Source organism: Orcinus orca, chromosome 2 (assembly GCF_937001465.1).
Source record: "Orcinus orca chromosome 2, mOrcOrc1.1, whole genome shotgun sequence".
In the NCBI taxonomy this organism is placed as follows: domain Eukaryota; kingdom Metazoa; phylum Chordata; class Mammalia; order Artiodactyla; family Delphinidae; genus Orcinus; species Orcinus orca.
In genome coordinates, this window is record NC_064560.1 from 56,194,747 (window position 1) to 56,222,375 (window position 27,629).

General features: G+C 42.3%; 2 protein-coding genes across 4 annotated transcripts in view; one reads left to right on the forward strand and one right to left on the reverse strand.

Moving 5' to 3' along the window:
• Positions 1 to 3,929, reverse strand: part of MCEE (methylmalonyl-CoA epimerase) — a 35,925-nt gene extending 31,996 nt beyond the window's left edge. For 2 of the 3 annotated variants that reach the window (XM_049705716.1, XM_004278357.3), the window contains exon 1: positions 3,831 to 3,929. In XM_049705716.1, the coding sequence (XP_049561673.1) occupies positions 3,831 to 3,870 (40 nt within the window). In that variant the 5' untranslated portion in view covers positions 3,871 to 3,929. The other variant, XM_049705717.1, reaches the window with a different exon arrangement.
• Positions 3,930 to 4,354: 425 nt separating this feature from the next.
• On the forward strand, positions 4,355 to 20,456 carry MPHOSPH10 (M-phase phosphoprotein 10). Its single transcript, XM_004278356.3, has 11 exons — positions 4,355 to 4,513; positions 6,367 to 7,045; positions 7,593 to 7,747; positions 8,274 to 8,445; positions 10,521 to 10,662; positions 11,522 to 11,589; positions 13,035 to 13,172; positions 15,655 to 15,765; positions 18,513 to 18,620; positions 19,632 to 19,862; positions 20,222 to 20,456. Exons 1-11 carry the CDS (start codon positions 4,425 to 4,427, stop codon positions 20,369 to 20,371), a joined length of 2,043 nt encoding a protein of 680 aa, XP_004278404.1. The 5' UTR covers positions 4,355 to 4,424; the 3' UTR covers positions 20,372 to 20,456.
• The last annotated feature ends 7,173 nt before the right edge of the window (positions 20,457 to 27,629 follow it).

Below are 27,629 nucleotides of genomic sequence, written 5' to 3' on the forward strand. Positions count from 1 at the left end.
TTTACATTTTCAAAACTAACTTTTTTCACAAAGCCAATCCTTTGCAAGCCAAACTGGAACGAATTGTGTGTGTTTAACCTGATTTCTTTTTCTGAGCTTCTCCTGTTTTTCTGCTAGTTTCATGTTCCTTAAAAGTGGGGTCATAACATAAAATTACCATTTGACCCAGCAACCCACCTCTGGATATATACCCAAAAGAACTGAAAGCAGGAATTTGAAGAGATATTTATATACCCATTTCCTAAGTGCATATTCACAAAAGCCAAAAGGTGGAAATAACCCGTATCCATCAACAGATGAAAAGATAACTAAAATATGGTCTACGCATACAATGAAATATTAGTCAACCTTAAAAAGGAATGAAGTTCTGACATATAACACAACATGGGTGAACCTTGAAAACATTAAGCTAAGGGAAACAAGCCAGTCACAAAGGATACACATTGTATATAAATTGTATACACATTCCACCTATAACAGGCACCTAGGGTAGTCACACTCTGAGAGAGAAAGTAGAATAGTGGTTACCAGGGGCTAGGGTTTGGGATAATGGGAGAGTTATTGTTGAATGGGTACAGAGAGGTTCAACTTGGAATGATGAAAAAGTTCTGGAGATGATGATGGTTGCACAATATGAAGGTACTTAATGCCACTGACCTGTATACCTAAATATGGTTAAAACTGTAAATTTTAAGTTAGATATATTCAACCACAATGAAATAAAAAGTGGAGTCATCTAAGGTTCAAGCCTCTAAAATAGGATAGATCAAAGCCAGCCTTTGGAATACACTATTTTCATTTTGCTTTTCCTTTATGCAAAGATGTGCATAAAAGTTACAAAAGAAACATGCATCTTTATTAGTATTCAGTTCTTGCAATAAATATATGACTTGGAAGTTATATTCCCTTCCCCTTAATTTCCCCCCAACAACTACTGAATAAAAGTATTTCTAAAAATACACATGTAAAAATGCCTCTTCTCTAATATTCAAATTATTATTTATATGTTCACCTTCAGGTTTTGTGTGTAAGTATAAGAGGTAGCACACTTTATGTGGGCTCTTGTGCTAGACTGCTCTGGTTCAGATCTTGACGCTACCATTGGTGTGTACCTTGGGCTAGTTACTTACCCTCTCTGTGCCTCTGTTTCTCATATAGGAAGATAATACCTACCTCATAATATTGTCATGAGACTAAAACGAATATTACATACAAAAGGTTTAGAAAAGTGCCTGACACAAAGTACATTATAAGTTCCAAGGATTATCATTACTGTCACTTTTAAAAAGGTTACATCAATAACTTGCTTATAAATGTAAGCATCTCTGACTTCTAATGCATTTTATGTTTTTAAAGGAAAAAGTTGATTGTGCACCTACCCTATACACAGTACTGCTCTTACGTTCAAACTCTTATTTAATAACTAAAGAATTGTTTGTATTTGGAGAATGTTTTGGCACACATAGTGCTCCTGTAGTCACTGTTTCATTTCATCAATCCATAACTTACTACTTTTTATGACAAGGAGATTACTCTTCTTTCACTCTTGAAAATCTACTCGTGTGGGCTCTGATTTTAGAACATTGTTGACACTATTTCAATATTTAGTGACTACTGACATCCTCATGGAATAATGCTGCTGGAAGCTATTATAAGCATAGTATTCTTTTCACTTTTTGATACAGGAATACTGATTTACAATTTTTCTAAGTTGAAATCAGTTGCTTTAGTAACCCTCTAATTCGCCCACACTGCTCATGACTGTTGTTTCATCTTGGAAACTCTTTTTAATATCTTATAGAACCTATTACCCCCAATGCAGATATGGCCCAGTCTCTAGGCATTCTCCATACTGCTGGGATCTTTCATCGGTGTAGGACAGATCCCATGGCATAACACCTCGCTGATCTGACCTCTCCCAATAAAGACGCACAGGTTAATTTTGTCATTACTTTTACGCAACAATGCTACCACACAATCTTGCCTATACAAACTGTGATCACAAATTCTGAAGCAGGAGTGTATCATGGGGTGGCCCAGCTCTGCCTATTAGTCTCAATGGCCATAAATTAGAGAGAATAGTAAAAGTTCAGTAAGTACTTCAGATTTTTCCCACTTAGAGAAAAAAAATAGACCTGATTAATTTCCTTGCAGGTCACACTGAGTGGCAAAGCTGGGCCTTAAGCCTAGGTCTGTCTGACAACAAAGTTGATGTTGTGCAACCATGATATTTAATTTTCTCATCCCTCTGACATTCTTTACCATTCTTTGGTTCTCAGTTTTTAATATCTTCAGTGTATGTTCTATGAGCAATGTCTATTTTCTAAGAGACAGCTTTCTAAGAGATGAGATGACTGTTTTATGAGTTCTTTTGAAAAGGGCTATTGCAACGGTATGTGAGCTCAGATGATGCCTTGTATTTTACCAAGGAGAGGAAAGAGGGGCCAGGAGGGCATGTTATTATCAAACCTTGAGTATCACCTATTAATTAGAGATTAATTTTTAATAAGTTGTGCTCAGCCTATTGTTATATTTTTTCCTGTATACATATCACCTCTTTAAACGGATCCACAGCTGAGACAGCTACAACTATTACGGCACATTTTGCGTGGTTCTCATCACTTAGTCCTGGTGACTTGCAATGATAGATGCATAAGACATTTTGTGCCTGGTAAGAAAGACTAAAGAGATTGATAAAGAACATGTTCCGTTTGAGACGGGACTTCGAAAGACGACTTGAACTGTCAGTTTGAATAGGGGGAACATACAGCTCTTTCTAGGAGAGAAACCTAACATTATTGAAAGTTCATCCCCTTAAACACTTTCTTAAGGTGCTCGGCTGAAGGATTTGTCACGGACGTTCAGGAGTAACTCAGAGACGTCACCACTCGGCACTTCTTTCCTAACAGGGAATTTCAGATTAAGGGAAATAGTTGCCCCTCTGATGAAGGATGAAGAAAAGAAAAAGAGAAAGAGGAGAAAGTAGATGGACTGGGGTGACAGAAAACTTGAGGCTACTTTTTTGTTTGTTTGTTTTGGTTTGGTTTGGTTTTTGGTTTTTTGCGGTACGCGGGTCTCTCACTGTTGTGGCCTATCCCGTTGCGGAGCACAGGCTCCGGACGCGCAGGCTCAGTGGCCATGGCTCACGGGCCCAGCCGCTCCGCAGCATGTGGGATCTTCCTGGGCCGGGGCACGAACCCGTGTCCCCTGCATCGGCAGGCGGACTCTCAACCACTGCGCCACCAGGGAAGCCTGAGGCTACTTTTTCTAATGGTGGTGTAGAAAACTCAAGGAACCTTCCAATCAGTCTACTGCTTTCTTCCCTGATTTTATACAAAATAAGGAATATCTTAGGCCATGTGGGAAAAAACGCTCCTTCCGTATTCTTTACACAACTGACCTTCCAGAGTTCTCAGCAGGATGCTGGCCGAGCCCAGAGTTCAGCCTGCGTTTTCACAAGGCTTGTCCTTCCTCTGGTTTCTCCCCCGTCTCTCACGGGGTGCGGTAAACACAACCTCACAGTCCCTCTGCCATTTACTGCATTTACTTCTGGTCCAGCCTTGCTGCCCCTTAGCCGGGTGCCCTCGCCTCCGCGGTCACTCAGAGAAGTGGTGACTGTGACACGCAAACACACAAGGAAAACCCCACGCTAACCCAGTCGTGCCTGGAAGGCTGGCTCTCTCTAAAGGTGCTGACAGCGGCCAAGGAACGCATCTCGAGGGCAGAGCGCAGCAGACCCAGGAGCGCTGGCCACGGAGCGGCCTCCTCTGGCCCTGGCGTCCCGTCCCGCACACCCCACCCTCGGACAGCCCCGAGCGCGGAGTATTCACCTACGGCGCTCGAAATCACCGCCTTCAGCACACGCGCCATCTTGGAAAGCGTTAGCTAATTCCTGACGTACACATGCGTCGGAACGGCGAAGGCGCGGCGGGGGGCGGGACAAGAGCCCGAAGGGGCGGGGCAGACAACACTAGGGGGCGGGGCGAGATCCTGGGGGCGGGGCAGACGAGGCTAGGGGACGTGACAAGTGGTGCTGCGTTCCCGTGGGCGTTGGGAGCGGGTCCTCTCTTTTACTACACAACGTATTGAAGTCACCGAGTGCATCTAAAGCAGAAACTTAAAAGGAGGACGCGACACCTCCTGTGGGCCCCTCAGAAATATAAAACAAAAAGTTTGGAGAAAGTTCATCGAGCTGACCAATGGCGATTTTCGGTTTCCTGCCCCGCCCCCTTCGGCCGCCCCCCGCACCCATTGGTGAAAGTTCTCGGGCTGCCATTGGCTGTGGCTGGGGGTGGATCCGGAACCTGTTTGCCGCGGAACCTTCGGCTAGCGGCCGTAGTTGGGCGGGGCGCGTCTTTGTGGCGTGGTTTCCGGGCGGCTCTCCTCCTCTGCATGCGGCGCTGTGTTCGTAGCGGCAGTCAGCCATGGCCCCGCGGGTGTGGCGTCGGCGGACCCTGGAGCGGTGCCTGAGGGAGGTCGGTAAAGCCACCGACCGCCCGGAATGCTTCCTCACGTAAGTGCTCGGAGCCCGGGCTCTGGTGCAGCTCAGGACTCGCATGGACGCGGGCTGCGGACCCCCGGCAAGTTCCAGAGTAGGGGGAAGGCAAAGGGAAGGGGAGGTCCCTTTTCCTCAGATTTCAGGTAGTTTACGCTCCCCTAGCCTATCACACTTTATTAGATGGTTAAGAGCTGTGGAGTGTGGATCTCCCAGTCGTGTGCTGTTGAAATCAAACTAACTGGGTTATTACTGTTTCGAGGCCTCAGTTGCCGCACCGCCCCCCGCCCCCGCCAGACGCACCGGGTGGATTGCTCTTTTCTCCATGTGCTCCCAGAGCACCCAGTGCTTACTTACTCATCAGACTTAATTGGAAGTATTAACTTGTCGCTTATCTATCTGCCTCACGACTTGAGCTTCTCGAGAGTTAAGGCTGTCTTTCGTCTCCCTTCCCAGCACGAGCTCGTGGTATTTTGTTCAAAGACTGTGAAAAGATCTAGGAAATTATGGCTCTCAGATTTATATTTGAAACCCGACCTTGAGGTTCACAGAAACTACAGCCATACACTCTAAGCATCGCAGATTTAGTACATCCAAAATGAACTGTTGGTTCTGTTTGCTCCCTGTCCTCTGCCCTCCCTGAGATCCTTTCCCCATGCTCACCACCTGCCTTCCCTATCACAGTGAGCAGCACCTCTGTCTTTCCAGTCCAGACACGAAACTAAGCTACTTCCTTGATGTCTCCCTTTTTCTCAATTCTACATCCAGTTATTAGCAAATCCTGTCAGTTAGTTCTCCGAACTATACTATTCTGAATTTGATTATTTCTCACCGTATTCACAGTTGTAATCCCAGCGCAGCTCTGCATCCTTTGCCCGGATGCCTGCATCAGCCTCCTGATTACGCTAATTTCATTCCTTTTCCTCGACAGGCTTCTTTCCAAAGCATAAATTTAAATCATTTTTCTGCTCCTCAAACTCAACTAGTGCGTTTCTCTTAGGAAATTTGTTCTTGCTGTTTCTTCTGCCTGGAGTACATGTTTTCACAGCTTTGTAAGACTGTCTCCTTATAAATAGGTATCATCTCAGATGTCACATCCTCAGAGAGGTATTCTCTGACCCCTCTTACCAAAGCAAGTGTTGACTATGGGCTGACTGAATGGAGTGGCCTGTAATCTAGCAGAGTTGAGAATTTAAGGTTAAGATTCACTCTCTATCTTTAGGCAAATAGATCTGTCACGGTTTCCCCGTCTGAAATCCAGATAGCAGATTCACAGATACTTGGTTGACACCTTTTATATACTAATGTGGTTCTTTGGCAAGATAATACACTGTTGGGGGCCAGAATCTATACATACTTAAAATTGACATTTCATGTGCAGCAACCTGGATGGACCTAGAGAATATTATGCTTGGTGAAGTCAGTCAGACAGACAGAGGAAGACAAATACTGTGTGTTATCACTTACATGTGGGATCTAAAAAGTAATACAAATGAATTTATATAGCAGAACAGAAACAGACTTACAGATATAGAAAACAAAATGGTAGTTACCAGTTGTGCGGGGGAGCAAGTTAGGGGTGTGGGATTAAGAAATACCAACCACTATGCATAAAATAGATAAGCAACAAGAATATATTGTACAGCAATGGAATTGTCTTGGCCATTATCTTGAAATAACTTTTAATGGAGTATAATCAGTAAAAATACTGAATCACTGGAACTAATATAATATTGTAAATCAGCCATACTTCAGTTTTTTTAAAATTTGATTTTGCCCAAGAGTTGGGCTTTTTTTTAAAATTCTGAGTGCTGTGAAATTGTTACCTATAATTATAAATCTAATTTAACTCCTCCCTGTCCCCTTAATAGCATTCAAGATGAACTGGCATCAAAGTTTACTTCTTTAACAAAAGTACTTTATGACTTTAATAAAATACTAGAGAATGACAGGAAACGTGGAAGTCCTTTACAAAGACTGATGATAAATAATTTTGATGATGAGCAGATTTGGCAACAACTGGAATTGCAGAATGAACCAATTTTACAGTACTTCCAGAATGCAGTCAGTGAAGCCATTAAAGATGAAGACATCAGTCTTCTCTCAGAGAATGAGGTGCAGGAGTGTGAAGAGGATGCCTCAGAGATGGAGGCCGGTGGTGAGGAGGACCTAGAACAAGATTTGGAAGAGGAGGAAGAGAAAGTGTCAGACCTGAGTGGTGATGATCCGGAAGAGGATGAGAGAGCTATAAACACAAGCAAATTGGATCTGAGGAAAAGCCCAGATTTCAGTGATGAGAACTCTGATCTTGACTTTGATATCAGCAAATTGGAACAGCAGAGCAAGGTGCAAAACAAAGTGCCTAGGAAACCAACAGAAAAGTCCATAGTAGATGATAAATTCTTCAAACTCTCTGAAATGGAGAGCTTTTTAGAAAACATAGAAAAGGAAGAGGAACAAAAAGGTGATGAAGAGGAGGAGGATATTGATTTTTTTGAAGATGTCGATTCCGATGAAGACGGAGGACTGTTTGGAAGTCAGGATCTTAAGGTAAAGTTTTGGGAGAGGACAGAGCATTCTTTCTGCCTCCTCAAATTAGATGGGGTTCTGTTTCTCCAGAAGAGGTTTAAAATACTTCAAAACTCACCAGGGCTTAAGTGAAATATTTAGATCAGTTGAAAAAAAAAGACTGGAAAAATTAAACCAAAGCCATTGTTTCCTTATCACAGAACACTTGTTTTGTAGCTTCAGAATCACAGTCACACATGTTAGATTCAGAATTTTCCCTCAAACATGGATTTTCATGAAACACTAGAAATAAGAGTGAAAGGAAGGCATTTGTATATTTTATTTAGGCAGGGATATTTTGGAAATAATTGTAGTTAGAAGATTTAGAGAAAAGAATATCGTGCTCTATCTAATCAGTCATAAATCAATCTATACTGCCATTCAGTTTGTTGTGGTCTAATAGTTCTTACGGTTTATGGTAGTGTTTTTAGTTGCCAATTTCCCCTGTATAGTATGCATACACATTTATGCATGATTTAATGTATTTTTCTATCCTTGATTTAAGGTCTTAAAAGTATTTATGTTTTAGTCAGGTAAAAGTTCCAGAAACCTGAAATACAAAGATTTCTTTGATCCAGTTGAAAGTGATGAAGACATAGCAAGTGTCCATGATGATGGTGATGAACTGGCTTCAAGTGAAGAGGAAGAAATTGCTGAAGAAGGAGAAGAAAGCTTTTCTGAGATGTGAGTATTTTGAATCCTTTACACTGTAAGCTGGAGGTACCCCATCCTATTTGTGTACTCCTGGTTGTCAGCTGTGATTGTCCTAAGAATTGGGATTCTCTAAGATCAGAGAGTAGATTCTCTAAGATCAGAGAACCTCAGGATAGCCAGAGGAAAGTCTCCAAATTTGAAGGGACGTCAGAGATGATCTAGTACAGTTAAGTGTCACTGGCACTAGCACGCAAACCCTTCTTACCAGGAGCTCTGATTTGTTTTTTTGTGTCAGTAAAAATACCCTGTTGTTACTTTGGTGAGATAAGTTTGTATTATAGATTGATGAAAAATTTGTTTTCTATATATTGGACACTTTGTTCTGTTTCACCTAAATAATTCCTTCTGTTCCTTAGTAACTGAATGACTATAGAAGTTCTGAATATTTAATTGCATTAAGTCTACAAAAGAAGAACTTAAATTACTAAGTTTGTTTCTTTTTGTTTTTCTAACAGAAAGTGGTGTGTTTCCTTTCATAAGTGTTTTGGTATTACAGGGATGAAGATAATGACCTTGAAGAAAGTGGAGACAGTAAACAACACAAAGAAACCTTGAAAAGAGTGACCTTTGCTTTGCCAGATGATGAGGAAACTGAAGATACAAATGTCTTAAATGTACAGAAAGACTCTGATGAAGTCAAATCCTCTTTTGAAATAAGACAGGAAAAGGTAATAATTAGGAATTTTAAGGGATTTTTTCATATGCTTGACATGACTGGAAATCACAGACTACTAACTAATCTACCCTGTTTTGTTTTTTGTGTTTTTTTGGTGGAACACTTAACTGTCCTTAAAAAAAAAAAAAAACTTGCAGCCGCTTTCTGTAGCACCCTGTATAGAGATAACCATGTGGGAAGCAACTAATTTGCAAAAATCAATGCTGCATTTCCCAAGCTGTGGCTTTCAATCTGGGGCCCGTCTGTAAAACTTGTTTCTTTTCTTTCTCCGTGCTGTCTTTATACCTGGGGCATGTTTTTCCTAACTAGCTGTCCTGTGAGCCTCTCCTGGTAACTGTTTCACCTGCTTTTAAGGATACTGCCTATCTCAGATGGCTTCTGCGAGTTGCCAGGTAGCCAGAATTTTAACTAATACCATCTCAAACACATCTTCCAAAGTCGATAAAAATTATTTCCTTGTGACAATTTCAGGCGAACAAAGTGTTATTTGAAAATAATAGGTACAGCCTGACTCCAAATATTTGGCTTTTATCATTTAACTATCTTAAAATTAGATCACACAGTTCGAAGTGAGACTAGGCAAATAACCAAAGATACCAAGGATATCAAAAGAATCATTTTAAAAAGAGAATCTAGGGGGACTTCCGTGGTGGTCCAGCAGTTAAGACTCCACAGTTCCACTGCAGGGGTTGCGGGTTTGATCCCTGCTTGGGGAACTAAGATCCCACATGCTGCATGGTGCAGCCAAGAAAAAAAGAGAATCTGAGTTAAACACGTGATGGTCAGATTGTTCCCAGAAGAAAAAAAAAAATGGAAAGAAGATATGAACTTTGTTCTTGGGTTAGTGTCCTTCCCTCCCCACACCCCTGCAAAAAAAAAAAAAAAAAGAGAAGCAGGTTTAGTTTTACTGGGGAATTATATCAAACCTTCAAGAAGTAGATAATTTAGTGCTGTTTGATCAGTTCCTATGTATAAAGAGTAAAGCTTCCAAACTTTTCTTGTGAAGCTATTGTAACATGAATACCCAAACCTGATAAAGGTAACATTAAAACACACACAGTCTCACTTATGAATATTCATGCAAAAATCCAAAATAGCTCAATGAAAGAGCAATGCTGCCACAACCAAGTGGGCCTCATCCTCTTGATTCAGGATTAGGGAATCTATTAATTTAATACTTGTTATAATAGGTTAAGGAGAAAAACCATATGGTCACCTCCGTATATGTCAAAAATGACATTTAATAAAATTCAATATCCATTCCTAATTTTTTTTTTTAACTTCTAGTGAAATACAAACACATCTAGCCAAAAGATGCCATCATGCTTAATGGTAGAATTCTAGAAACATCCCTTTAAAATCAAGAATAAGACTATTCCCACTACCACTATTACTATTTCCACTGTTACTTAAGATTCTTGTAGGAGTGTTATTTAGCCAGGACAGCTACAAAAGAAAATGATAAGAGGTGAGAAAAACTGAAGTGAAAGCATTAATATTTGCAGAGAATACTAGAAAAACCAAGCAGATGAATTGAAAAGCTATTAGGAACAATAATTCAGTAAGGTAGCTGAAAAGGCTGGCATTTTATACACTGTGAAGTCATTATAGATGGCCGCCTTTTCAGAAGTAAGACATAATTTGGATTGTGGGTGTGGAGTCAGGAGGGTCAGGCTCCATCAAATATTGATGTTCTAATAAAAAATTACTTAGTCTTGGAATGCTCTAATAATTAAAATTGATAGTGGCTTGTGAATACATAGGTCGTTTGACTAGAACAGAGCCCAGAAATATACCCAAATGCTGCTGGGAGAAGTAAGTAAATTATAAACATGGCATTCCAAATCAGTGGGGGAAAGAGGTCATCCACCTCTCCTCATCCCACCGCAGGGGACGGGAATAGGAGGTCACTACTGGCATCATTAAAAGATGGCAAGGACAAAACAGAATTGTGTTCAGGAACAGTACATTTCTTGCTCTCCCACTATTAAAAATATTAGTTGCTTTTACTCAACTGTAAGTCTAGTTTTCTTCCCTAAACACGTAGTAACTCTTTTTGTCTCTTAGATGAATGAAAAAATTGCATCTTTGGAAAAACAGTTGTTGGAAAAGAAACCTTGGCAACTTCAAGGGGAAGTGACAGCACAGAAGCGGCCTGAGAACAGCCTCCTAGAAGAGACCCTGCACTTTGACCACGCCATCCGTATGGGTGCGTGTGGCCACCGGGCTCCTGCAACTGTTCGTGTCTGTGCCTTTTCTATGGTTCTCATAGATTTGGAGTAATATTTCTTTTCCCCAAACTTTTTATTTTAAAAACTTGTAAACATATAGAAAAGTTGAAAAAACAGTACAGTGGACATATGTATGCCATTCAGCTGGATTCAACAGTTGTTAAGTTTTGGCTATATTTGGCTTTCTCCCCCCATTTATGTGTGTGACTGTGTGTGTGCACTTTTTTTCCCGAGTCATTTGAAAGTAAGTAGCCAATATCATGACACTTTAGTCCTGAGTACTTTTATTTTTTTCTAAGAACTAAGACATTCCCCTGTACAGCCACAATACCATTAATCCACCCAAGAATTACTAATATCCTAGCGATGCCTAATGTATAGTCCATAATCAGTCCTGCTAGTGATCTGCTTACAGTACCTGCTGTCATTGTCCAGTGATTAAATTGTGATTCCAGCCAGAACCCTGATTACCTCATTGAATTCTTTCTTGTACCCGTTAAGTCATGATGAATTTCTATTTTATTTAGTGCTAGAGAATGGAAAAGAGGGGGCAAGTCCCCAGGTGCATGGGTTAAAAGTGTTAGCATTTGCTACCGTATGTATTTTGTAGTTTTGTGGTTCTCAAATTGCAGGGAGCATCAGAAAGGCTAGTTAAAACACACAGAGGTATCCCTTTTTCTTCCTCACTTTCTGATTTAGGAGGTGTGGGGTGGGCCCAAGAATTCGCATTTCTAACACGTTCCCAGATGGGGGTGATGCTGCGGTTCAAGGACCACCCTTTTCGAACCACTGCTTAGTTTCTATATACCTAATGAGCACATGTCCTGTTTCCTTTAGCACCTGTGATCACAGAGGAAACCACTGTTCAACTAGAAGATATCATTAAGCAGAGGATAAAAGATCAGGTCAGTAACAATGAAATTTAACTTAATTCAAAATTCACTGAAATGTTTAGAAATATGTAAGAATGTTTTGGGAGTAGGAATAACACTTTATTTTCATAGAATATTTGTTCTATCAGTTCTTCATTTAAAAGCCCTAAGTCTACACCAGAAGTGTCCTTGCCCTTTGTTGTGTGAGGCACTGCTGTCACACAACAAAGACGGGTGTCGTGCCTGAGGAGAATGGGGTGACCAAAGAGTTTTTGTTTAAAACTTGATCTTATTTTGTAAACTTAGAGTAAAACTTGGGTACGTGACACGTGCACCAAGAGATGGCTTTTTTTTTTTTTTTTTTTTTTTTTTTTTACTATTTATTTATTTATTTGGCTGCATTGGGTCTTAGTTGTGGCATGCAGGATCTAGTTCCCTAAACAGGGATCGAACCCGGGCCCCCTGCACTGGGAGCAAGGGGTCTTAACCACTGGACCACAACGGAAGTCCCGAGATGGCTTTATAACATGTGTTTGTTTGTTTAAAATAGGAAGGGTTTGAAAGATGGGTACTATATGCAGAAAATCTTTAAAGTTGAAATGAAGCAAACTCTTGTCTTAACTGTTGAGCAAACCACGATAAGGAATTGTGGAGTTCAAGTTGGTAACCAGGAGAGAGACGTGTTTAAAACAAAAAAGGGTACTTGAGTGATGCCCTTTCTGCATAATACTTCCTGTGACTTGAGTAGTCATTTCAAATGGTGAAAATGATTTCCTTTTTGCTGCAGTTTGCTTTTGCTTACTCTGGAAAGATAATATTCCAGCGGAGGATTCTTTTTTTAAAAAAAAATTAATTTATTTATTTTTGGCTGCGTTGGGTCTTTGTTGCAGCGCACGGGCTTCTCACTGTGGTGGCTTCTCTTGTTGTGGAGCACAGGCTCTAGGCGTGTGGGCTTCAGTACTTGTGGCGCACGGGCTTAGTTGCTCTGTGGCATGTGAGTTCTTCCCAGACCAGGGATCGAACCCATTTCCCCTGTATTGGCAGGCGGATTCTTTTTTTTAAAATTTATTTTATTTTATTATTTATTTATTTATTTTTGGCTGTGTTGGGTCTTCGTTGCTGCACGCAGGTTTTCTCTAGTTGCAGCCAGCTGGGGCTACTCTTCATTGCGGTGGCTTCTCTTGTTGTGGAGCACAGGCTCTAAGCCCGCGGGCTTCAGTAGTTTGGGCGCATGGGCTCAGTAGTTGTGGCTTGCGGGCTCTAGAGTGTGGGCTCAGTAGTTGTGGCACACGGGCTTAGTTGATCCGCAGCATGTGGGATCTTCCCTGACCAGGGGTCGAACCTGTGTCCTGGCAGGCGGATTCTTAACCACTGCACCACCAGGGAAGTCCCTCCAGAGGAAGATTCTTAAGGGAGCCTAAAAAGAAGTTACCGATTTTATCTGTCAGTTTGTGTTCTGTGTGTCTTTCATATTTTAGGCTTGGGATGATGTCGTACGTAAAGAAAAACCTAAAGAGGATGCATATGAGTATAAAAAGCGTTTAACACTGGACCATGAGAAGAGTAAGTTGAGCCTTGCTGAAATTTATGAACAGGAGTACATCAAACTCAACCAGGTAAGGACACTGCTAAGGCGAAGCCGTTGTCATTCAGGGAGGAGAGGTGGAGAGCCACCTCTGCAGGTTCTACCTGCTCGTCGAAATGTGTGAAATACCGAAGTCTTGAACTTTGGGGTCACCTTGTTTAGTGTGAGACAGAGCATGCTAGGAATAGAGGGGCTGCAGTGTTCCCACTGAGTGTCAGGGGCAGAGGGGATTTGTTTTGCAGTTACTCATTGGTCACCTGATACTTCCACAGCTAATTATTAACTTTTCAGCAATTATGCTACAATTTAGAAACCATTTCTCATTTGTACTTTAGAAGTTGTTAAATTTTATAAGATTATTTGTGAATTCCTTCATGTATTTAGGTCTGGTGAGTTCTTGGTTGTTGTTTCTTTTTACTTAGAGTGTTAAAAAAAATACTTTTAGTTAAATAGGACAAAGTCATATTTCCAAAAATGTTGTATTCCCAATATGACAAATTGAATTATTCCTTCACATTTGATTTGCTGGGAATGTGGTCAGTATGTGCCTGGGGATGAAGTGGCATTTTTATCCTGCAAGAGCATTTAAGATTCCATCCAGATTGTGTTAATTAATGCCACTTAGGCAGCAACAGCAGATAGGGCCCTAATGCCACTGTGAAGCTGAAGAACTGGAAGGATTTGAATTAAAATTTTTCCCGGCTGCCTTGCCGCCCAAGGTGGTAGTTGAAGGGAGATGTGTACAACCTCAGTCAATGCTTAGTGAAAATCCAGCTACTATGAGGAGATTCAGTAAATACAGAAAGTATTTGGTAACCATGAGAGGTAAAAATGAAATTATGTAGCTCGTATCAGGTCTTTAAATGTTAATTTTATTTCTGTCTTGGACATCAGCAGCCAGTTCACAAGTTTTTGAGTGTGGACTCAATTTAGGCTAATCCTAGCCTCATTCATTCCATTAAGAGTTAGTCTGGCAAGGAAGGATGATCTGAATTTCCTGAAGTTTAGCAGCTACCCTGGAGGTAATAAGCAGAGTGCTGATAAACAGCATGTGAATGAACCTTAACCCTTAGATCTGTGTGTGTCAGGAAGATGCTGGATGTCAGATGCATTGTTTCACAGATACAACCTGGGATGAGGGCAAAGGACGTGGTTAGGATTTTAAAACAGGTGTTAAGTTTAAGGAGTAAAAAGCAGTAGTATGTGCTTGGGCATGGCTGGAAGGGGGCACTGACAGACACTGGACACACAGACCTGGGTGTGCTGTGGCATTAGGGCAACCGGGGTAAAGAGCCAGTTGCTTCCCAGTGATGAGTGGTAGTGGTGATAGTGGTTTTTCATGGGTTCATCAATAAGTAACCAAACAAAAACTTTTGGCTTCTTAGAATAGCATTTGGGGCATGGGGAAAGAGAAGTGTGAAATTTACCTTTTCTTAGTGGAATGAAAACTGCTGTCAATTTTTTCCAATGTGATTTAATCAGAAAAATCTTTAACAAATTACATATACGTTTGTCCCTGCAATCCAAATGAATATTTGGATAATTTTACAAAATCTTCATTAACTCCTTAGTTTTGTTTTTTGCTTTGTTTCTTGTTTTTAATTGAGTTGAGATTCACATAACAAATTAACCATTTTAAAGAGAGCAGTTCAGGGGCATTCATGGTGTCGTGCAACCACTACCTGTATCTAATTCAAAAACATTTTCGTCACCCCTCCCCTGACAGCCACCAATCTGCATTCATTCCCTGTGGATTTACTTACTCTAGATATTTCATGTAAATGGAGTCATACAACCTGTGACCTTTTGTGTCTGATGCCTTTTATTTAGCTTAATGTTTCAGGATTGTGACGTGTCTGTAATTTGTCCCCTTTTTTATAGCTGAATAGTATTCTGTTGTGTGTGTACCACGATTTACTGATCCAGTCACCGGTTGATGAGCATTTGGGCTGTTTCTGCCTTTCGTGAATAATGCAGCTATGCACATGTGTGTCCATGTACTTGTTTGAGTACCTGCTTTAATTCCCCTGGGCATGTACCTAAAAGTGGAATTGCTGCTCCTATGGTGATTCTCTGTGTAACTTTTGGAGGCACTGCCAGACTCGTTTCCACTGTGCCTGCACCATCTTACATTCCCACCACACTGCCTAAGGGTTCCGGTCCTTCCACAACCTGGCCAATACTTTTTATTTTCTGTTTTGTTTCTTTTTAAATAGCCATCCTAGTGGGAGTAGTTTAGTTAACTGACAGAAGTAAACATCAAGGGAACTAAACTGTACGTTCTAAATGTTAGTGATACAGTTGCGACAGCTTCTCAAGTGCACGTCATGTTTCTTCTTGGGTGGGTGCTAGTGCTGCCCTGGTATTGGTGACTTCGATCTTGCCTTGGAATGTTTCTTTGGAGCTGAAGCCTGGCGACGAGAAACTGGTGATACCCTTATCGGCCTTGAGTGTTTTGTCCTATGATGCCTGTGACGCTGCTTAGTCTGATAACATTGAACTTATTTCCTAAGCAAAAATCAGCAGAGGAAGAAAATCCAGAGCACGTAGAAATTCAGAAGATGATGGATTCCCTCTTCTTAAAATTGGATGCCCTCTCCAACTTCCATTTCATCCCTAAGCCGGTAAGTGTGTTTACATCTCAGTGAACAGACAGAGCAGATGTGATTGTAATTCCTCTTTGAGCTTTTGTGAGACTCGTGCTTTATTTGGTTTCAGGATACAAACCTGCGGGAATTCCCCATAAATTACAGGCAGGGCCTCCCATGAGGAAGGCTCGTGTCTGGTCCCATGACAGTTCTGGCTCTACCCTGCTGGTCCCTGCCAGACCCTTGACCTTAGCCACAGGGTCTCCTCAGTTCCCACCCTTCTTCCTTGTCTGGTCTCTGGTTGCTTGTGTGATGGTCTTGGGAGTGTGTGTGGTGTCTGTACCTGGCGGTTATTGAGCACCTGCCACCTGTCAGATTAGGTCCGTCATGTCCACTAACTCTTAACCCACAGAACCTGAGGCAGATACTACTCCTTCCACTTTGCAGGTGAGGACAGCAAGGCTTCAGGGCGGGAGGTGAGCCCTAACTCCTGGGCCCTTGCTCTCCGCACTGCGTGCTGCTCCCCCTCTGCCTCTGCGACTCCCGCCCAGACAGCTCAGTGCCCATCTGCTCCGCAGCTCCCTCCTGCTCACCAACTTCTGTGAGCCTGCAGAACATGCTGCACCAGCCTCCTGGTACTTGCTCACCTGGTGCCCCCGGGGGTCACTTGTGTTGTCTGGAAGTGGGATGTCGAGCATCAAGGGCTAGTCCAGAGTCAGACCTGAGTCTGTCTGCCCCTCAGTGGCTTCGTGATGTAGGCAAATTGCCTAACGTTCTGTCTGTACAGAGGAGGTGGTGACCTCCGAGGTCCTTTCCGATCCTTTGATGGTCAGGTAACTTTTCCTATGTGAGTATTTGGTCATCACCTGCTTCTTTGTTTTTGTTTAATCTTGGTGTCCTTTACATGATGGTACGTTTTTGGTGGTGGGGCCCATCTTGAGAGTCTCAGAGTGCTTGGTCTGACCGTGTATAGTGAGCAGGTGAAGAGAGGAGAGGGATGTCTCCACCTTCTTGGCCAGCAGGTCCTGCTGTGGAAAGCTCTTACTCATGTGGAGAATGCGATCCCTTCCCTGCTTACAAGGCCCCGCGGGACATGACTCCTTCCCATCCCTCTGGTCCCCGTGGTTTGCTCCCCGGCCACCCTGGTCTCCTTCCTTCCCTCCGGGCTCTTCCATCTGTAGGGTCTCAGGTTTGACACCTCCTCTTCCCGCGTCTCTCTCTGCCCTTCTCCCTCATAGCCCCATGGCACAGGTGCACTCATTGGTGGATGGTTCATTGCTCACTACTCATCTTCAAGCCCCACAGTTGTGTGGGGTTTTTTTGTTTTTTTTTTTCTGGTACGCGGGCCTCTCACTGCTGTGGCCTCTCCCGTTGTGGAGCACAGGCTCCGGATGCGCAGGCTCAGCGGCCATGGCTCACGGGCCCAGCCGCTCCGCGGCACGTGGGATCCTCCCGGAACGGGGCACGAACGCATGTCCCCTGCATCGGCAGGTGGACTCTCAACCACTGCACCACCAGGGAAGCCCACAGTTGTGTTTTTTTTTTTTTGCGGCTGTGTTTTCACACCAGCCTGGAGCCGGCTATGGGGAAGTCCTCAGACATCCCTTGGAATCTTGGGCCACAGTATAAAAGCCTTTCTTATTTTTTTCCTTGTCAGAAATGTCATTTCTGGTCTAGCTTCCTCTTGATATTGCTTTTTTCATATTCAGGTTGGTATTTCACAAGTCATCTCCATGACTGTTAACCAGTCATCAGTTTCTGTTATTTTTTGGGTTGTCTCCATTTTCTGTGTATTTCTCTTTAAATTGTAGAATGGAATACAGTGCTCCCAGTAAATAAATGAACAGTGGTCCAGGGGAAGAGATGATTTCTTTCACACTCTGACATTCTTCTCTTATTTAGAGTCCAGGACCCTGTTGTCTTCAGGGCTTGTTTTTGTTCCTTATGAAGGATCCTGGGGTGCATATCTGCCTAGTTAACTGGAACGTGGGCAGGACTGTGATAGGAAATGAGCTGGTGAGGTGGACAGCACTGTGCTTTGGGACAGAGCCCTGTCTCCTGGGGCTCAGTCTCGTGTTCGCTCAGGACACCTACTCTTTCCCACTTCATCCTTTACTCCACTGCGGACCCCGTTGTCCCTGCGTCAAGATGGGCAGGACTAGTGTACAGAGCAGTAGTGTAAGTATTCCATGACCATTGCCCTTTTACTACCGTGAGTGGGGTGCAACCATTGTAACTTCTGAATCCCTTGGGCAGTTCTTTCAAGAATAAAAAAAAAAACTAAAGGACAAACAAATGGCCCTTCAGTTAGTGTTGCATTCTTTCCTCCTGTTTTTATAATTTGTAGGTTGTGTTTATTTCAGTACTGTCTTCATTTTCCAAAACAACTTAGTATCATTTCATATTTCTCTTTATAACATCTGTTTTTAGTTGCTGGAACATGTTGTTCCAATAAGCACCTTTCCTTGCAGCGTTTTCCCTGTATTTCTTATAGTGAGCTTTTTTCCTATACCCAAAGGCAAGATAACACTTACAGACACCAATAGATTCTGTTAAACGGTGGATAGGATTGTTTGAGAATATACACCTACATGGCAGGTGGAAATGATTTACTAACAGATGAAAGAACGTGTGTTTGAATATGGCAGACAGGTCCTGAAAAAGTATAGAAATAATCTCCATGAAGTATTGTATGTATTATGTATTTCAGTAGGTTCACAATTTAAATATTTTATGTGAGGACCACTTCTGACTTCCTGTTAAGTGTGTTGTCTCTTTTCTAGCCTGTCCCAGAGATTAAAGTTGTGTCGAATCTGCCAGCCGTCACCATGGAGGAGGTCGCCCCAGTGAGTGTCAGCAATGCAGCCCTCCTGGCCCCAGAGGAAGTCAAGGTGAGAAGCCAGTGTTGAAGCTTCAAATCTCTGTCTATAAGTTGGTCGTTTCTAGTCAGATCTCCATTTAAGCTCGTTTTCCTTGAGCTTGTAGTCTTTATTCTAACATAGCTCAGCAGTTTCCAAGTGTAATCACATTAATAATATAGAATATTCAAATACAAGTCTTCTGTAATCAGGTATTATTGTGAGATACAGATTGAGAAATATTGTAAAAGCTAATTGTAAATATCTAACATCAGTATATTGTTATAATTCAGTTTGAATATTAGAAGTTTGAGATTGTTAGCTTAGGTGTTAGGTTTAAAACAAACTGCATATATTTAGCAATCCTTTGATATTAATCAGCATTTCCCCCTTTGTGTTGTATCCATGTAATGCTTATCAGTAATAGCATTTGGATCTTGGGAGGAGTTGGACATACCACATGCAGGCTGTCCCTGCCTTGTGAGCGTGGGAGCTCTCGCCTTGCACAGTAATGGTGGCTTCTGCCGAGGCCTCGGCCTCCTGGCACCTGGCAGCACGGCCCTCCTTTTTTGTGCTCATTTGCTTTGCTCCACCCACACTCACCCCTTCAGAGCCTCTGCCACCTCTGCTAGGCTGGGCTGGCAGCAGAAGAGAAAAGGGAGGAAATGGACCCTCACCAGCTAGGTTTCCTGCCGTCAGCCCCCCATGGCTGCCAGCAGCTCAGAGCTGGGCTGCTGCGGGCAGGTGACTGCAGCCCCGGCTGGGGTCTCCATGCTTCTCCAGGAGGGACAGCCTGACACCCCTGTTCTCCAGGCTGCCTTTGTGAAGGAGTGTTGGGACTGAACTGTCGCCGTCAGAGAACGCATCCTGGGTCTTAGAGAGCTGAGTGACCAGAGCCCTTCAGAGTGTAGGCAGGGATGCTCTGCTTCTCGCTTGGCCATCGGTGTACAGCCCATCAGCCACATTCCATAGAGTTGCTTCTCTTCTAATTTCCCGAGTTGTTAGTTTAGATGAATGAGTGTGTTTGTGGTTGTTTTTCAATAGGAGAAAAATAAAGCTGGAGATACAAAAACAGCTGCTGAGAAAACAGCTACAGACAAGAAACGAGAAAGGAGGAAAAAGAAATATCAAAAGCATTTGAAAATAAAGGAGAAAGAAAAGCGGAGAAGACTTCTTGAAAAGAGCAACCCAGACCGAGCAGGGAAATACACCAAAGCAGTAGCTTCTGAGAAGTTAAAGCAGCTAACCAAGACAGGCAGAGCTTCACTGTTAAAGGTGAGGATGGGGCAGGAAAGCTGCTGGAGGGGGAAGGGGAGCGGATGGCAAGCTTTAGGTGATCCGGGTGGCGGAGTAGCCGAGCCAGCCACCGCTGCCCACCTGCGGAGGGAAGGGGACGGGAGAGGCCGTGGGGACTGGCCAGCTTTCTAATGCAGGGTCCTCACGGTCACCTGACATTGTGAGACCATTGTTGCAGCGTAAAATGTATATAATATCTCTGCACTAACTGATGTAAGTTTTCATGTTCTTGTCTAGTTCTTTTTCATATTTATACTTTGATGCCCTGTTCTAATCATTTGGTTTTTTTCATCTTTAAGCACATCTTACAACGTGAACTTGTATTTTTTTAATTGCAGGATGAAGGTAAAGACAAAGCCTTAAAATCATCACAAGCATTCTTTTCTAAATTACAAGATCAAGTAAAAATGCAAATAAATGATGCAAAGAGAACAGAGAAGAAAAAGGAGAAAAAACAGTATATTTCTGTTCATAAATTAAAGCTGTAATAGATTTTGCATATAATGTAAATAGTAACATGTAAGCTTATATTCTGTCATTGTTCTTTTTTGTAATAAAATTTTTGAGAACTTTTCTTTGCATGGATGGAGATGTTTGAGAAGAGCAAACCTTCATCTGGGTATGTGGCGGGACCTCTCTTCCCAGACCCTCCCCACGGTGTGCCCACCCCAGGCCCAGCTGGTGAGGGGGCGGGCCTGCATGCTGGAAACCCCATCACAACCAGCTGTCCACAGCAGAGGTCCTCACGTGTCTTCAAGAGGCCTTGATTTTCTTCTCCCACTGCCCTGTCATCCTTTCACAGAACAGTGGGATTTCCATGCGTGTGCCTTACATTCTTCCCCTTAGGAAGTGATCTCATGTCATGTGAGCAGAGGCTCGCGGAGGCCGGGGAGTCTTGTCCCCGTCAGATGCAGGAGGATGGGGGTGATTCGGCCGTGAGAGGAGGTGAGCTTGCTGGGAGGACAGACTGGCGGTCCTTGGAGCCTTCCACGACCACCGGGTGCTCCCTGTCTCAACCTCCCACCCAGGGAAGACCACCTTTTGTCTGACAGGGTCTCACATTATGCTTTTTTAAAAAATTTATTTTATTATTTTATTTTATTTATTTATTGTTTCTGGCGGCGTTGGGTCTTTGTTGCTGTGCACAGGCTTTTTCTCTGGTTGTGACGAGCGGGGGCTACTCTTTGTTGCGGTGCACAGGCTTCTCATTGTGGCTTCTCTTGTTGTGGAGCACGGGCTCTAGGCGCGCAGGCTTCAGTAGTTGTGGCACGTGGGCTCAGTAGTTGTGGCTCATGGGCTCAGTAGTTGTGGCTCATGGGCTCTAGAGTGCAGGCTCAGTAGTTGTGGCGCAAGGGCTTAGTTGCTCCACGGCATGTGGGATCTTCGCGGACCAGGGATCGAACCCGTGTCCCCTGCACTGGCAGGCGGGTTCTCAACCACTGCACCACCAGGGAAGCCCTCACATTATGCTCTTGGTAGAAATGTCTTAAGCCTTATGTGGGTAGAGGATGAGAACAAAGCTGAAGCTGAAGCAATAGCGAAGGGACAGTCACAGTCGTCAGGAGCCTGGAGGTTTGTGATCTGCGGTCCTGCTGACAAAGAAGCTGGCCCCTCAGGGTGCCCCAGTCAGTACTGAACTGTCATTTGTTTCAGGTCTTATTCAGGACACAGTTCTCTCCCCTACTGTGCCTTTGTCTTCTAAACAAAACAGTTGGAGTAACCACCTGGTCTCCCTCTAGCCTTAGTGAAAGTGTCAGGATTTTTAGTGGTGATTGGAGTGACCCTAGGAGTTGCTATTTTCTTCCTAAAAACAGTTTGGGGACTTCCCTGGTGGTCCAGTGGCTAAGACTCCGCGCTCCCTACAGGGGACCCGGGTTTGATCCCAGTCAGGGAACTAGATCCCACATGCTGCAGCCGAAGATCCCGCGTGCCACAACTAAGACCTGATGCAGCCATATAAATAAATAAATATTTAAACAAAACAAAACAAAAAACAGTTTTCCAGTTCCCACTCATGGCTAGCTTAGTTCTCTTTCCCTTGATTATTATTTTTTTAACTTCTTGGAATATAGTTCATTTACAGTGTTGTGTTGGTTTCAGATGTACAGCAAAGTGATTCAGTTACGTATATGTGTGTGTATATATATATATATATATATATATTCTTTTTTTACACTCTCTTCCATTATAGGTTATTACAAAATACTGAGTATAGTTCCCTGTGCTATAGAGTAGGTCCTTGTTAGTTATCTGTTTTGTATATAGTAGTGTGTATATTTTAATCCCAAACTCGTAATGATTATTTGTTTATGATAATCTGTCAGGATCAGATGTTGATCCTGGAGCGATGATTCATTTTTATCTGTCCAAGTTTGATACTTGCAGAGTAAAGTCACTTATCTCCACATTTTCCCCCCACATCTGGGTGAGATATATCAATCCATTTGCTGCTTTAATATCACATTTGATATAAAGATTATATTCATTCTAAATATTTGATTTGTGCCAGACACTATTGTAGGTACCAGGGTTATAACTGAACGAAACAGATAACAGTTCCTAACTTTATGAAGTGTGTATTCTGGTAGAATATTTACATACATTTCATTTTCTATATAAATTAGAAGCACAATAGAACATCTGTGAAATCACCTTTTACCTAAAAACAAAACAATGCACTGTCTGCTTCACTCGTCTGTGTAAAGAGGTAAAGAATTACCACAGTTCTGAATTTCACATTTATCATTCCTTTGCATTTGTTGTATTTTACCATATAGTCACATATCCATAGTCAATGCATTGTTTAATTTTCCTAATATGTGAATTTTATGAAAATAGAATATTATATCGATAGGTTGCTTTTTCTCTGTTGACATCCCTCAAATTTATCCATAATCCTATTCATTCATTTTCACTGCTGCATAGTATTGTATGAACATACTACAGTTTTATTTAACCATTCTCTTGAAGACATTTGTTTCCAGTTTTACACTATTATGAATAATCCCATTTGAACATCACAGTGCTAGTGTAAGCTCTAGCCTCTAAGGTACTTTAGAATTGCTGGCTAGGAAGTCCAAAAGATAACGTGGCATTGTTTCTCAAAGTTGTACAAATTTGCGCTTAATCATATCTTTGTCAGCACTTGGGGGTAATTAAAAATTTTTTTGCTATTCTGGTAGGAATAATACGATGAATCTGTGTGGTTTTAATTTATGTTTCTCTACTAATGGGATTGAGCATTTTGTTATGTGTTTATTTTCTGTATCGTTTTTAATTAGCTTTTAATTAATTTTTTTGGCTGCGTTGGGTCTTCGTTGCTGTGTGCGGGCTTTCTCTAGCTGCGGCAAGCAGGGGCTACTCTTCGTTGCAGTGTGTGGGCTTCTCATTGCCGTAGCTTCTCTTGTTGTGAAGCACGGGCTCTAGGAGTGTGGGCTTCAGTAGTTACGACTTGCAGGCTCAGTAGTTGTGGCTTGCGGGCTCTAGAGCACAGGCTCAGTAGTTGTGGCGCACAGGCTTAGCTGCTCCGCAGCATGTGGGATCTTCCTGGACCTGGGCTCAAACCCATGTCCCCTGCATTGTCAAGCAGATTCTTAACCACTGTGCCACCAGGGAGGTCCCTTAATTAGCTTTAAATTTTGATATTTTAAAGTTCCAGGAAAATTCCAATAAATTTAGCCCCATTGGCTTTATTATTCTTTCTTTTTCTGAACAGTTTGAGAGTAAGTTGAAGACATCATGGACCTTTACCTCTAAATACATCATTATGTATTTCCTAAGAATAAGAATAATCACTTATATATAACCACAGTATAATCACCAAAATCAGGAAATTTAACATTGACACAGTGCAGTTATCCAATCCACCGTCCATATTCAAATTTGTCAGTTGTCCCAATAACATCCTTTATAGTGCTTTTCCCCAGTGCAGGGTCATTCCAAGGTCACTCGTATTTAGTTGTTACATCTCTAGCTTCTAGTAATCTGGAACAGTTCCTGAGCCTTTGTCTTTCTTAACTGTAACATTTTTCAAGTATACAGGCCAGTTATTTTATAGAATGTCCCTCAAAATTGGATTTGTCTGTTTTCTGATGATTAGATTCAGGTTAGCATTTTTGGCGAGAAAACCATAGCAGTGATGTGTCTGTAGTATCTCGTCAACAGAGGTTTGATATCCATTTGTCCCAGTGAAGCTGGTGAGGAAAATGATTAGTTTGTTAAAGTGATGTCAGGCTTTCCCACTATAAAGTTATCTTTTCTTTTTAATAATTAGTAATTTATAGTGGAGATACTGTAAATACCCTGCTCCTCACCAAACTTTCACTCACAAATTTGAGTGTCCACTGATGGAGATACTGTAAATACCCTGCTTCTCACCAAACTTTCACTCACAAATTTGAGTGTCCACTGATGATTTTCTAACTCCCATCATTTCTTCTGTATCTATTGACATTCTACTGCAAGGAAGAACTTTCCCTTCTCGTTTATTTATATCAGTATAGACTCAGGTTTCTATATTATTTAATGTTTATAATCCTTTCTTATCACTTTTGATGTTCCAGTTGTCCCTGACTTTACAGTGGAAGGCCCTTCAAGGTGATTCCTGGGTCATGATAGGTCCCCATCATTCTTGGAGCACTTCCTTCCTTTGTGGTGCTACAAAACATCCCAGGCTTTATCCTGTACTTTTCCTGGATTTGGCCATTTTTCCAAGGAACCCTGGCTCCTCTTAGTGGAGAATGGTATTTTGAAACAAAAGGTCTAGGTGTTAGGTATGCTCACTGCTACTGTTGCTACTAGGTCCAATTAAAAGACAGAGCCGGGAAACTGTGTGTGTGTGTCTGTGTGTGTGTGTGTGATGTATTTCATGCATGGGTTCATATCAATACCTCCAATTCTAATCCAGTACCACAGCACATTATATTCTAGTTTCATTCTTTCCGTACTTGTAACACCTTTTCCAACAGTAAGAAATCTTACTCCCATTGTCTTCAGTATATTTATTCATTTGCTTCTAGATGATATAAGAAGCAGTTTCAGAATTATTAAACTTATACCACTGGGAAAAGGAAAAAATATGTGCTCTACAGGTACACATAGAGCTCTGTATTTCAATGAGTCCAGAACTTTGATAGTTCTGTTCAGTTATTCTATATCCTTACTTTTGGGGGGGAAGGGGGGTCTAATTCTACCAATTAGAGAAAGATATTAAAATCTCTATGATTGTGCATTTGTCTATTCCTTTGATGTGTCAGTTTTTGCTTCCTGTATTTTGAAGCCCTGTTATTAGAAACAACGATTTATGATTTTTATGTCTTCCTCATGACTAACCCTTTTAACTTTATAAAATGATCTCTTTCTCTGGTAATACTCCCTGTCTTTTTTTTTCCCCCGAGGACATGGCTTCTTCAGCAGCTTTTTCAAATGGTGACAGTTTTCTGTTTTGTTTTTCCCCCAGTCTTCATTTGGCCTGGAGGTGGATGGATTAGATGCCCTTGCTGCTCATTGCCCCTTCCAGACCACACTCTCTCTCTGCCTCCCTACACCCCTCCACTCCTGTCTTTGGTATTCTCTTTTCTTTTCTTTTATTCTATTCTATTTTATTTTTTTATTGAAGTATAGTTGATTTCCAATGCTGTGCCAATCTCTGCTGTACAGCAAAGTGACCCAGTTATACACATATAGACATTCTTTTTTTATATGCTTTTCTATTATGGTTTATCACAGGATATTGACTATAGTTCCCTGTGCTATAGAGTAGGACCTTGTTATTTATCCGTCCTATATATAGTAGTTTGTATCTGCTAATCGCACATCCCCAGTCCTTCCCTCCCCCACCCATCTCCCACTAGGCAACCACAAGTCTGTTCTCTATATCTGTGGGTCTGTTTCTGTTTCTTAGATAAGTTCATTTGTGCCACATTTTAGATTCTACATATAAGTGATATCATACAGTATTTGTCTTTCTGACTTAACTTCACTTAGTATGATAATCTCTAGACCCATCCATGTTGCTGCAAATGGCATTATTTCATTCTTTTTTTATGGCTGAGTAGTATTCCATTGTATATATGTACCACATCTTCTTTATCCATTCATCCATCAATGGATTGTTAGGTTGTTTCCATATCTTGGCTGTTGTGAACGTTGGGGTGCATGTATCTTTTCAAATTATGGTTTTCTCTGGATATACACCTAGGAGTGGGATTGCTGGATCATATGGTAATTCTAGTTTTTCATTTTTTATAAATTTATTTATTTATTTATTTTTGGCTGCATTGGGTCCTCGTTGCTGCGCACGGGCTTTCTTTAGTTGCGTCGAGCGGGGGCTACTCTTCATTGTGGTGCATGGGCTTCTCATTGCAGTGGCTTCTCTTGTTGCAGAGCATGGGCTCTAGGCATGTGGGCTTCAGTAGCTGTGGCACGTGAGCTCAGTAGTTGTGGCTCGCAGGCTCTAGAGCTCAGGCTCAGTAGTTGTGGCGCACAGGCTTAGTTGCTCTGTGGCATGTGAGATCTTCCTGGACCAGGGCTTGAACCCATGTCCCCTGCATTGGCAGGCAGATTCTTAACCACTGCGCCACTAGGGAAGTTCCAATATTTAGTTTGTTTTTTGTTTTTGGGGGTTTGTTTTTTGATTTTTTTTGGCTGCCCCATGCAGCTTATGGGATTTTTGACCATGCTGCGGGGCATGCAGGATCTTAGTTCCCAGACCAGGGATCAAACCTGGGCCCCCTGCAGTGGAAATGCGGAGTCCTAACCACTGGACCACCAAGGAATTCCCGTAACTCTAGTTTTTTAAGGAACCTCCACACTGTTTTCCATAATGGTTACACCAACTTACATTCCCACCAACAGTGTAGGAGGGTTCCCTTCTCTCCACACCCTCTCCAACAATTTGTTAAATAACAATACTCTTAACCCCACTTCCCCCTTTAGTTCTGCCCTACCTGTCTGTTCTCCTTCACTGCTAAACCTCTTGAAAGAGTCATCTATACTTTCCGCTGTTGGAGAGGAAAACCTTTTCCTCTACCCTCTTAGGTTGAGTCCCTAGGGCCCTGTGAATTAAACTGACAAAAGACAGATTAACAGAAGAAATTATTCATATACATATTGTAGTTTATAAAAGAAGCAGCTAGGTAAGTGGTTAAAGTTAGAGATTTATACACCTAATTTAGCAGGGAAAAGAAAGGGGGTAGAAATGGCTGTTAGGGAAAAGCAAATGGGTTTCTAGAAGAGCAAATGGGAGATAAGAAAGTCTGTGATGGGCTTCCCTGGTGGCGCAGTGGTTGAGAGTCCGCCTGCCGATGCACGGGACACGTGTTCGTGCCCCGGTCCGGGAAGATCCCACATGCCGCGGAGCAGCTGGGCCCGTGAGCCATGGCCGCTGAGCCTGCGCTCACGGAGCCTGCGCTCACGGAGCCTGCGCTCACGGAGCCTGTGCTCCGCAGCGGGAGAGGCCACAACAGTGAGAGGCCCGTGTACGGCAAAAAAAAAAAAAAAAAAAGTATGTGATAATAATTGCAAATTAAGGCGCAAGGGGTCTTTCCATCTTCTTGGCCATAAAATTCCCACAGAGAGGGAATTTACTCCTGGTTTCCTTCCTGGTAATAAAAGCCACCCTGAAGAGGGAATTCACAGCAGCCTCATTTCCCAGAAGTCTTTGCTTTCCATCAGGAAAAAGAAGCTCTTAGAAGGCTTCTTTCTGCCTCTGTTGAATCCCAATGTCTTCAGCTTAAAGTAATCACA

Excerpts from the sequence above, each read along its gene's own strand:
- MPHOSPH10 (XM_004278356.3), top strand. The coding sequence starts at position 4,425 with ATGGCCCCGCGGGTGTGGCGTCGGCGGACCCTGGAGCGGTGCCTGAGG. Across the intron at positions 7,046-7,592 it reads TTGGAAGTCAGGATCTTAAG|TCAGGTAAAAGTTCCAGAAA; the intron begins GTAAAGTTTTGG and ends TTTATGTTTTAG. Across the intron at positions 15,766-18,512 it reads TCCATTTCATCCCTAAGCCG|CCTGTCCCAGAGATTAAAGT; the intron begins GTAAGTGTGTTT and ends TCTCTTTTCTAG.